At 47.3% G+C, this 12,753-nt stretch overlaps 1 protein-coding gene across 6 annotated transcripts in view; it reads left to right on the top strand.

Moving 5' to 3' along the window:
* Togaram2 (TOG array regulator of axonemal microtubules 2) overlaps positions 1–12,753 on the top strand; it is a 57,822-nt gene that overhangs the window by 42,063 nt on the left and 3,006 nt on the right. For all 6 annotated transcript variants that reach the window (XM_017594409.3, XM_017594408.3, XM_017594410.3 and 3 more), the window contains 2 exons: positions 744–960; positions 10,338–10,424. In XM_017594409.3, the coding sequence (XP_017449898.2) occupies positions 744–960; positions 10,338–10,424 (304 nt within the window). The remainder of the gene's footprint in view (positions 1–743; positions 961–10,337; positions 10,425–12,753) is intronic.

The raw sequence follows: 12,753 nt of genomic DNA, 5'->3' as shown, positions 1-12,753 counted from the left end.
GCTCCCACCTGTGTTCTCCCTTATTTCTCCCGTCGGTGACAACTCAATCTGGAGAGCTCTGAACCGATTTGGGGGGGGGGTTGTACGGGGAGCCCCTAAGCATTCACTTTTCAGATGGTCCTTGTAAAAGAATAGTCAGATGTGGCCGAGGTTTGAGCGCATCTTTAGAAGGCTCAGAGATTTCCTGGGTGGCTTCCACCCCTCTGCCAGAGAGGGTGCTGTCATCAATGATTGGATCGCATTCAGTTCTTTATTTGCATAATATTTGATATCAGAGCCTGTGATTGGACAGTGGCTGGACTGTAAATGAGGGACAGTCTGGGGACCTGCTAAACACCAGGAGGGGTTCCTGTTTTTCCTTGGAGTGATGCTGATGGGCAGGTGCCAACCCGGGCTGAGTCAAGTTCCCCACAAGCTGTGTGATCTGAGGAGACTCATTCTCCTCCAGGAACCTTCGTTGTTAGTGGGAAACTGGAGAGCGATAATATCAACATGGTTTGCTAAGGTCATCAGTGAACAATGGTGAAGAGGACCCACCCTGGTTCTCTGGATGATTGACACATGGAGACATGCTCAGCACATGTCTGTCCTGCCTCTTTCTGCCTGTTCCCCTTTTGAGGAGTTGAGCTCCTCAAGGCTGGGAATATGTTAGCACAGGTCTGGGGATCCACTTCAGGGATGGGGGAGGAGTCCCAGCTGACTTCTGCCAAGCCCATGGACTCGGATTTTTGTTCCCTCAATAGGTCTTTGATGCTTTTACCCCAAGGCTTCACGATTCTAACAAGAAAGTGAACCAGTGGGCGCTGGAATCCCTCGCACAGATGCTTCCCATCCTGAGAGAGAGCATCCACCCCATGCTGCTGTCCCTCATCATCGTAGCTGCAGACAACCTCAACTCTAAGAACTCTGGGATTTCCACTGCTGCCTCCACTGTGCTGGATGCCATGATGGACAGCCTGGGTGAGCATCCCACTGCAGTCCCTGTGGGGCTGTGGGAAGTCCCTGCGTCTGGGCCACCACACTCATTGTCTCAGTTAAGGTTCCAATTGCTGTGAGGAGACACCGTGACTCTTAAAGGAGAATATTTAATCGGGCCGGCTTACAGTCTCAGAGGTTTGGTTCATTGTTGTCATGACAGGAAGCATGGCAGCGTGCAGGCAGATGCGATACTGGGGAGGTAGCTGAGAATTCTGCATCTGAATCTGCAGGCGTCAGGGAGACAGTGTGACACTGGGCCTGGTTTGAGCATCGGAAACCTCAAAGCCCGTCCCCCAGTGACATCTTCCTCCAAGAAGGACATACTTCTCAGTAGTGCCACTTCCTGTGAGTCTATGGGGGCCATTTTATTCAAACTGCCGCACCCGTTTTCTTTGTGTGGGGGTCAGCTGAGTTGCAAACAACTCTGGTTAGTATGTCAGGCTGTATGGAGCAGGTATAGACATTGTAGGGCCTTCAGGATTCTGGCTGGAGGCTTTTCCATGTTCCGGTTATGTCTTAGTCAATGCTCTATTGTTGTGAAGAGACACCGTGACCATGGCAACTCTTATAAAACAAAGCATACAACCAGGGCTAGCTTACAGTGTCAGAGGGTTAGTCCATAATCGCCTTGGTGGGAAGTGGGTGGCACACAGGCAGACATAGTGCTCAAGAAATAGCTTGAGAAGCTACCCCTGGGTCCTTAGGCAGCATAAGGACAGAGACACCAGGCCTGGCTTGAGCTTTTGAAACCCCAAAGACCACCTCTGGTGACACACTTCCTCCAACAAGGCCACACCTACTAATCCTTTTCAAGTAGTGCCACTCCTTAATGACCAAGTGTTCAAATATGAGCCTGTGGGGCCATTCTTGTTCAGACTGCCACAGTCTACTGGGTATTATATGGCCAGGAATGGAGGCAAGAGAGAGGTCCTGACCTAACTTCCCTATAGTCAGTCACAGGAGGAAAATGGCCTTCTCAGGGCCACAGGGTGCTGCAAGGGTGAGTGAGGAGGGCCTGGCAAGGTTCATCTGTGCCAGGGGTTGGTAATGCACTGTAACAGAGGAGTAAAGAACATAGAAAGGAAGGATGGTGCAGTGGGTAGTCATCATGTGAAGCAAGAGCATGTCTGATGAATGCCCTTGATAGCATCTTCACTCAGTTCCCCAAAGCCGGGGGAACTTTTTGGTGGATCTCCTGTTCCTTTCCTGGCTAGGTGATGTTTAGTATATCCCTAGAGGGAAAGGCAAGCTTATAACTTAAGGTCTGTTGAGAAGGGAGTCCCTGCGTAGGGCTATGTCTGGGCCAGTGTGAAGGAACTTGTATCTGAAGATTGCCTGGGCTGTATATCTGATGCAAGGTGGCACCCGGCCTCTGGCAGTCACAAAGCACGCTGGGCAAGACACCCCTGGCATACTCACCTCACCTCCCTCCCTATGTCTCGGCCAGAACTCGGTTCCTGCGCCTGCGACAGAAGCTATGTCCTTGGCTAGAGCCACCAGAAGTTTCAGTTACAAATCAAAGGCCTGGTCAAGTCCCTTTTTGTCTCCCGAGTTCATAAATATCGTCAATTTCCACATTTTTATCTCGGAGGAAATTTATGATTTGCTGAGTTTGTGGCTGTGGAACAAACAATACAAATCGGGCCCTAAATTACAGCCCACTCGCTGCGCTGCTCTGGGTGAGTGAGGTTGCTGTTGCCGATAATCAAGGCTCTTGGTAAATCACGCCAGGCGCTGGATTTATTGGGAAAACCTACACAGAGCAGAATGGGCTTTAGGCACTTGAGGAGGATGAGCGCTCCTGTCAGGGGAGAAGGCTCTTTTAACTCCCCCGCCAAGGCCTTTAGGTTGCTCATTGCTACCAGGTTAACCTTCCTTAGCATGGAAGGACCTGGCACTTTGGACAACAGAATTTACTGGCCCCATAGTTATAAGAATCAGGTGCCCCCTACCCAAGAACCTTCTGCATCCACCTAGGATGAGGGCCCTGAAAAGCAGTCGGCCTCAGAGTAACCTGTGTATTAGTCAGATTCTGCTGCTACAACAACAATCTCCAAGGCTGGGAAGTTTATGTGAAGGAGGAGGAGGAGGAGGAAGAGGAGGAGGAGGAGGAGGAGGAGGAAGAGGAGGAGGAGGAAGAAGGGGAAGAAGAGGAGGAAGAGGAGGAAAAGGAGGAGGAAGAGGAGGAAGAGGAGGAAGAGGAGGAGGAGGAAGAAGAGGAGGAGGAGAAGGAGGAGGAAGAGGAGGAAGAGGGGGAAGAAGAGGAGGAAGAGGAGGAGGAAGAGGAGGAAGAGGAGGAGGAGGAAGAAGAGGAGGAGGAGGAAGAGGAGGAAGAGGGGGAAGAAGAGGAGGAAGAGGAGGAAGAGGAGGAGGAAGAGGAGGAAGAAGGGGAAGAAGAGGAGGAAGAGGAGGAGGAAGAGGAGGAGGAAGAGGAGGAGGAGGAAGAAGAAGAAGAGAAGAAGAAGAAGAAGAAGAAGAAGAAGAAGAAGAAGAAGAAGAAGAAGAAGAAGAAGAAGAAGAAGAAGAAGAAATTTAATGTATGGTTGTAGAAGTTCAAGAGTGTGACACCAATTTCTGATCAGCTTTCATTGAGGTCTCACAGTGAAATGGCACCACAATGGTGGTGATGGCACAGTGGTGGGTGGTGTCACAATGGCAGGAGCGCCTGCGGAAGAAACTACACCTTTCCCCCAGGGAAGAAGGTCGTTCTCAGTAAATGGTTTTTGGTGTGAGTACACAATTTCAGACCCCAGGACCCACTTCAAGTGGGACAAGGCAGCATACATATCTCAAAGCCCAGTGCTCCCGTGGGGGAACAGGAGGCAGAGATGAGAGAATCCGGGGAAGCTCAGGTAGCCTAGTGAATGGAGTGGATAAACAAGAGACCCTGTCTCAAACTGGGTGGAAGGCAAGGACTGACACCTGAAAGTTACCTCTGACCTACACACACACACACACACACACACACACACACACACACACACACACACAGAGAGAGAGAGAGAGAGACAGAGACAGAGACAGACAGAGACAGAGACAGAGACACAGAGAGACACAGAGAGACAGAGAGACACAGAGAGAGACAGAGAAAGAGAGAGACAGAGAAAGAGAGAGACAGAGAGAAAGAGACAGAGACACAGAGAGAGACAGAGAGAGACTTTTTAACTTAAAGAACATTGTGGGAACATTCACTTCTCAAGGCCTATATTAATCTCCATGGGCAATGTTCCTAATGATCGCATTACTTCATGCTAACTTCCTGAAAGTCTCACCACCTTCCAGTATTTCTGAACTGAGGACCAAGCTCCTAACACAGAAACCTTGGGAGAGCAGCACGCTGCAAGCATGCATGCATGCAGTTCTTCTTGCTGGGACAAAGTCCTCTTGGATACAGCTGGAAAGAGCCCCTCTGGTCCACTAGCCAGAGGCTCTAGTACAGGGAAAATGATGCAGGGGTGTGTGTGTGTGTGTGTGTGTGTGTGTGTGTGTGTGTGTGTGTGTGTGGTCTGTCTGTCTTCTGTACTCCTTAGATCAGTGCTGAGGTTTAGAATGGAATGATGTTGGTCTCAGAGGTCCAAGGGTGTCCTATAAAACCCTCACGAAAGTTCCTGTGGAGCCTATATGATGTGTGTTATCTTAGCTCTGAGTGTGGTCCTGTTTGAGCAGGCATGGGAATGAGTCATCTGGGCCACGTGGGTTTACTGTGAAACACACCTTCTCAGTCCCTCCACCAACGTTGATCCTGAAGGTGCTCTTGACCGTAAAGTGACAAGCATAAGGATTTAGGTTAGTGACATGGAGAATTTAATCGTCCCTAGTGAATGACAAGGGTAGAACCACATTGGCCCCAGGAAAGGCTGTCATCTGCCTAGAATGAGCCGAGCTTAGCCCAGGTGACAAGTAACCAAACTTCCCACTGCTCAGGAGATTGGGTGATAGCTGCAGAGCCTTGGGCAGTAGGGACCGAAGATGACCCCGCGAAGGGAAGGCCGGCGATTCTAGTCCACTGGACTCCTCGTTTGAAGGCGCTTCCTCGCCAACCTGCTTCATTTCCTCACCGCCCCCATGGATTCTGACTCCAGACTGGAGATGCTATCTCAAATGCTGGGCAACGCTTAAACTCGGAAGGCCAGAACGGAGGCACAGCACGCTACCGTCTGTTCTCTGCTAATTGCAGGGCAGGAGGACCAAGCGCAGTGCCAAGTGAGGCTGCTGTCTTCTGGCACGAAGTCCGGATGGTACAATGAATGGGGAGGCTGCTTTTCTAGGACAACGGAGTCTGAAGATGCTCCTCCATTGTGAGATTCGGGGAGTAGCATTGCCCCAGCAGCCTTGGTTTTCCTGAGGGACGGAAGCTCGGTTGGTGTGCTAGTTTATATAACAGCTGCCGGTGTGGTGTCCGTGGCCAATCCCTTAGGGTGGAGGAAGGAGACGGGCCAGCTTCCTCCCTGATCTCTGCCCTTCATCACCCACTTCCTGCCGAAGCCGGAAGTGTTTCTCTGAATGTGAGGCTCAGTGCCTCTTTTGCAGCGAGACACTGAGCCCTGGTATCAGGGGAGTTTTTCTGAGGACTAAGGAGGCGCCAGAGCAGAGTACTTGGCCCTGTTGGACTCTGTTACTCACTCGGGTTAGTTGCAGGAGATATTTGTCTGATGAAAACCTCAGGCTGCAGACAGCGCGGTCTCCCCCAGATGACCTTGGCATTCAGGCTTCTCACAGCCAAGAGACGCTCTCTTAATTTAGCTCAGCCTCTGGCCGTTGGTGGAGAGGCCAGATAAGCTTGGGGTGCCGGTAGCCTTGGATCGAGTTTTGCTGTCTGCTCTCCGAGTGTAACCGTAAATCATATGACTGATGCTATATTGTTAACAGGCTTGACTCTGCATCCAGATGCCTCTCCAATACACCAGACACTCAAAATCCCTGCCTTCTCTAAGTGTCCATATTTGTCCAAGTTTACCCAGTGAAAAACCACCAGTGGATGTAATTTGGATATGGGCTCTTTCATTTAATTCTATTCAGGACGACATTGGTGCTACATACCTTTAATCCCAGCATTTGGGAGGCTGAGTCAGGAGGATTAATATGAGCTCAGGGCCAACCTGGGTGACATGTGACTCCTTTGGTCTAAAAAATTCAAAGAGAAAACAAATGAACACCAACCAGTGTTCAATGCCATTTTAGGCTCCCTAGTTACGTAAACACAAAAGTCTTTTTTTTTTTTTTTTTTGGCTGTGAAAGTCATGCTTTTTAATTACTGTGATATGGAAAATCCAAAGCATTTGAAAAGAATACATCCATTTATAGCCAGTGCCAACTCATAAAAGTGTGTGTGTGTGCTTGTGTGCGAGTGCCTGCCTGCCTGCCTATGTAGGTGGCACAGACAACCTCAGGCGTATTCCTTTGGGATCTGTCTACTTTGATTTTTGAGATAGCATCTCTCACTGGGATCTGGAATAGCTTCGTACCGAGTCCCAGGGATCCACCTATTTCCTTCCCTAGTGTTGGGATTCTACATCCCAGGGCACAATACCATCCCAGGTTTTTTCCCTGTGTATTCTGGGCTTCGAACTCAGGTCCTCATGGTTGTGTGGTAAGTGCTTTTCCAACTGGCCCATCTCCCTAACCCTTAGAAGAGTTTTCTTTCAGGAAAGTGTGAAAAACATGGCAGTGTGCACAGCGGCTTGATGGTCGCCTGTGAACAGTCATCGTAAGTCAGTAACTGAATACGTTACCGTCTTCCACGTGGCCCACACTGGGTGTGGCCATCCGGGAAACACTACGCAGAGGGGACCTGATGTCCTGCCTAAGCACGGGTGTCTGGGGCAGCCTGTGGCTCGAGAGTCGCCATATGAAATGCTCATGCTCTGATTTGCTTAGACAGGATGCAAATTCAAGTGTATGCCGTCATGATTCCATTCACAAATGTGCACAGGCAGATCTCCGGGAGATACACACTGAGACCCAGTCACAAACCGAGACAAAGCAAACGAAAAAACAAAACTAAAGTAAAAGATGCTAAAATTTAAGGGTTTTTGTTGTTGAATTTCTTATTTGTTTTTCTGACTTAAACTTCCGACTTCTGTGGCTTTCAAGTAGTCCGAAGATAAAATGTCCTGGTGGCCTCAGGGCTGCTCTAAGTGAAAGAAGTCTGATAACGCACAGGGATCCCTCTGTCCCTTTGTAGAGAGGGGGACCGAGGGAGATCAGGGTCTCTGATCAACTAGCCAGGCCTGCTTTCTTTTCGTAGCACAGTATCTTATATTCTTTTCACTGCACAGCAAGTCTTGACCTCCTTGGGAGGCAAAAATAACCCTCTGGAAATGTGGGCCAAGCTAATGGAGTAAACAACTTTAGCCTTTCAAATATTAGGGTCCAACATCATCCTTACCATCATCATCACCACCACCACCACACTACCACCATCATCATCACCATCATCATCACCACCACCACTACACCAGCATCATCACCACCACCACCACCACCACCATCATCATCCTCTCTCTGAATGATGCTTAGAACAGAACCACCTCAGGGCCCTTGCACATGCTAGGCAAGTATTCTATTGCTGATCTACCACAAGTCACATCAAGATTCTGGTCTTTTATTTGATTTTTCCATTGAGAGAATTTTAGGGCAGTAACAAAACTTATTATAAATAGCAGATACATTATATGAATGGAGCTGATCGTCAATATTATGTTAAGCCATCGAATTCGAACAGGAACTCAATGAGAAAGGAACTGGGATTATCCCCGTTTTACAGATAGGTAAGTCAACGCATAGAGAGAGGGATTGGCTCATACAAGTGTTATGTAGAGAAGTAAGATGTAGTCTCTAGGCAACTTGTGCCCAGAATTTGTACCCATTCATTATGCTTTCCTGTCTCACTAAACTTGAATGTGATCCAAGGAGGTGAGCCTTACAGAGGTGACCAAACCAAGACAGACCAAGTGTGTGTGTGAGCTACTCAAGCATTCACAAACTAGCCAGGAAAAACTACTCTGTAAACATTTACCAGGCAAGGTATGCTCTGAAAGCACTTACTAATCACATGCACTCAGCCAGAATTTTTCAAGCACCTATATTCTGCAAGTATTTCTCAACTACATGCACCCTGCAAGCATTTATGAAGCACCTGCTGTATGCTGGCTGCCACAGGAGCACGGTCTGGTTGATCTGCTGGTGTTTATTTTCAAGGACTTCCCAGGAGCACTTCTCTCTGGCCCCAGACAACTGTGCCAAGGGCCAGGAGCCCTGTGGGGGAGGACTGGGGAGGCAGAAGTGCTTTCACCGCGCTACATCAGACTGCCCACTTATTAAACCCAGGCTCCTTGACCTCAGGCGCTTTGCCTTGCTATCTCTTCCCCTAAGTCCCACTAAAACTGAGATCCTTCTGTGGTGGAGGCACAACATCAGGAGTTTCTTAGGTCAGGGCCTTTGCCCCCGAGGACGGATATACACTTTGCTGCAGGGACAGTGCGGTTATCAGGGTGGGATTCTAATAGAAAAGATGGTTTTGGCTTCCTTTCTTGTTCGCACACAGGGGTGCGTTCCTGCTTTCCACCTTGGGCACACATGCCCTCGCTAGAGGCTATACCTACTCTTGGACTTTCTGCCTCCAAACCCTGAGCCAAATAAAGTTTTATTGTTTACAAATTGCTCGTTCTTTTTTTATTTTTAAATTACGGAAGCAGAGAATTGACTAAGGCATCAGGACACACACGCCTGCCCTGCCCTGCCCCCACCCCCTGCCCAACCCCCTGGTGTGGGCAAGCCACAGCCCTCAGAAGGCCAAGTCACTACTCACCTTACCTTCTATTAAGTCATTCCATGGCTGTTGTGGTTGCAAAATGCTGGGAGCTGAGCATGCTGGGTGCTGGGCAAAGCAGTGCCTCCAGGCTCATGGCAGGAGCAGTGGGGTGGTAGCAGGTCTGAGCTTTGTGCCTTCTTTGCACAGACCAAGGGTGCTGCTTTACCCTTCTGGGTGCTCTGGCTACATGAGCACAATTTCCCACCCTGGCTTATGGTTCATTTCAAACCAAAGAAACCTAGCAGTGGGTAGGGAGACTCCTTTTCACTGCTTCTGGGCTCCAAGTCCATCGCATAAAGGGCACCAGGCAGTGCTCACTGTGGGAATAAATGACTATCTGCCATGGGGTGTCCTAAAGAGCAGAGTGTGAGTTCCGACTAAATGAAAGCTTTGACTTCTGAGTGCTATCCCCAGCCCTGTGATGGCCTTTGTGTGAGCATCCAGGAGTGCCTCAGTTCACCCTGAAGCTATAAATACATTTATGTCTACTTACCCATTGCCTTCACCGATTGCCAACACCACCATTGTGTGTCTTCTGTCTGCCAGTCATTCATCTACCAACTTTTATCTCAAACCTCACCTTAAGCCAATTTAGAAAATCGCAGACTGTGGGAGTAAATGGCGGACCGTTTGGGAGTCAATCTAACTGCTTGAGACCGCCCACTCTTCCCCCATATCCTGTGTTCATTCTAAGGCTGGTCCCAGGATGGGATGATAGGCCAGTGGGTAAGATACTTGTCACAAAAGCACAAGGACCTGATCAGGTGCCCAGATCGATCTGGATGCACACGTTTGTTTTCCCAGCAGGCGGGTCCCGGAAGCTTACGGGTGAGGGAGAGCATCTGCCTCAATCAGGTGCAAGTGAAGGACCAACACCTGAGGTTATCCTCTGACCTCCACACTTGTACATGTATGTGCACGTGCACACACACATACACACACATATACGTACACAGACATACACACGCCATACCCATACACACATACACACAGATATACACATACCCTTACACACACACAATCATGCAGAGACACACACACACACACACACGCAGACACACCCACACATACCATACATACATACACACAAACATACATACAAACATACACAGACATACATATATCCATACACATGCGCAAACATACACAGACATACACATGCCCATACACAAACACACAGACACATAGACACACCCACAGACAGACACATCCACACACTCATACACACATACATCTATACACACATATAAACATACACAGACACCCATAACACAGACATACATAGACATATACACACATCTATACTCACGCATGTGCACACGTACACGCGTGCGTGCACACACACATCAGCACATACATACATACATACATACATACATACATACATACATACATAATCAAGCAGTTAGATAGATCTCAAAGAGTTAATTCAGCTCCCCATAGAGCCCCTTCCTCATGAGGGCATGTGGACACCTAGCACCATGAGTGCCTGGTGTGTTGGCATGGCTGGCAACGTCATGGTCACAGGTGTCTCCATCTCTTTCAGACCACCTGTGCCTCCTGCAAGCATTTGCTGGACGCGTGCGTTTCCTGACTGGTCCTGCAGTGCTGGATGTCACAGATCGCCTCTCAGGTGAGTACCTCTGACGACACCCAGCACATGCAGCCTGTCCATCACTGTTCTCTCCTGTACTATAGTTCCTTAGGTCTCAAGGACATTTAAGAATTTTCATAGTCTGCTTTTTCTGTGACACTCTCCCCATTACCAGGTGACAGTCTTTGTTTTTGGTCAAAGTGAAGCACGAATGTAGATAACCAAATAGTTTCTAGGAATCTATTTATTTCTCTTACAAACCTGGGTTCTTCTAGCCCAGTGAGAACCTTTTTAAAAAAGTGTGTGTGTGTGTGTGTGTGTGTGTGTATTATGTGTGTGTGTGCGCACACATAGGTGTGGGCACGTGCACATAGAGGAAGCCACTTAGGGATTCTGAGAGAGGGTCTCTCATGACCTGGAACTTGATAAGTAGGCTAGGTTGGCTGGAGTTTACTCTTCAGCATGAGCCACCACACCTGTTTATTTAGTTATTCATTACCATCTATTTATTTAGTTACTTATTTATCCTCTCATCTATCATCTATCTATCTATCTATCTATCTATCTATCTATCTATCTATCTATCTATCATCTATCATCTATCTATCATCTATCAATCTATTTATCATCTATCTATCATCTATCTATCTATCATCTATCTATCTATCATCTATCTATCTATCTATCTATCATCTATCAATCTGTTTATCATCTATCAGATATCTATCATCTATCAATTTATTATCTATCTATCATCTATCTATCATCTATCAATCTATTTATCATCTATCTATCTATCATCTATCTATCATCTATCAATCTATTTATAATCTATCTATCTATTATCAATCTATCAGTTATCTATATCTCTATCTATCATCTATCCATCTATTTACCTATCATCTATCAATCTATCAATTTACCCATCTATCCATCTATTTATCTATCATTTATCATTCAATCTATCTATCATCTATCTATCTATCTATCTATCTATCTATCTATCTATCTATCTCTATCTATCATCTATCCATCTATTTACCTATCATCTATCTATCATCTATCTCTGTGTGGTGTATTAGTTATTTTCCTGCTAGTTTGATAAAGCACCATGACTAAAATCAGTGCATGGAAGAGAGTTTATTTTGGCTTACATTTCCATAGGGATTACAGTTCACCATGACAGGGGAGGTGCGGAGGGAAGCAGCTAGAACTGGAAGCTGGGAGACTACATAGTCAAATACAAACATGAATCAGAGAGTTTATGTCTGGTGATAGTTCAGCATGAATTCTATCCCTAGAACCACATATGGAGACTTCCATGAGAAATGCCAGCTCTCCAGGCTCAGATCTGGAGCCCTCAGTCCCCAGCTGGTGCTGTTTCGAGGGATTGTGCAGCTTTCCTGAAGGAAACATCCCTGGGGGTGGGGGTGGGGGTGGGGCTGTTCTTGGGATTGTTCTCATTTCTTCTTTCTTTCATTTGTTTTGTTGTTGTTGTTGTTGTTGTTTTGTTTCTCTCATTTTAAAAATTGTTTTAAGATGCGTGTAACATGTGTTTTTACCACTATCTCCATTTAAGGAGGTTCTTTGGTATCGAATGTATCTGCGATGTTGTCTATCTGTCACTACTATCCATGTCTCTTCATCTTGTAAACCTGGAACTCTCGCTTGAGAGATGGCTCAGCAGTTAATAGCACTGACTGCTCTTCCAGAGGTCCTGAGTTCAAATCCCAGCAACCACACGGAGGCTCACAACCATCTGTAATGGGATCCAACGGTGTGTCCGAAGAGAGTGACAGCATACTCATATATATATATAAAATAAATAAATACTTTTAAACTAAAATACCCTGAAACTCTCACCATATCAAACAGTAACTCCCTGCTTCCCTCTGCCCCTGCAACCATCACTCTCCAGTCTCTGTGCGACTGACTACTGCAGGCACTTGGAGGTGGAGGTGGGCTCCCACACAACTTATCTTCTGGAGCCCGGCTTACTTCAGAGTTAACACGATGTCTTCAAGGTTCACCCATACTGTAGCAGGCATTAGAGTTTGTGTGTGCACATCCGTGTGCACGCGGGGGGAACACATATGTACATATATAGGCTAGAGGTTGACTTAGGGTATCTTCCTCAGTTGCTCTCTCTTTTTATAAGAATACATATTTACTAATTCTATGTATGTATTCTCGAGTGTGTGTCTGCACACCATATGTAAGGAGGAGCCCTGGGAGATCAGTGGATGCATTGGATCCCCTGGAATTGGACTTACATGAGGTTATAAGTCCCCGTGTGTGTGCTAGCGACTGAACCCGGGTCCCTTGTAAGAGCAATAGGTGCTCTAAACCACTGAATTAGCTTCCCAGT

Source organism: Rattus norvegicus, chromosome 6, assembly GCF_036323735.1.
Source record: "Rattus norvegicus strain BN/NHsdMcwi chromosome 6, GRCr8, whole genome shotgun sequence".
Classification (NCBI taxonomy): domain Eukaryota; kingdom Metazoa; phylum Chordata; class Mammalia; order Rodentia; family Muridae; genus Rattus; species Rattus norvegicus.
This window is presented reverse-complemented; position numbering and strand designations above follow the sequence as displayed.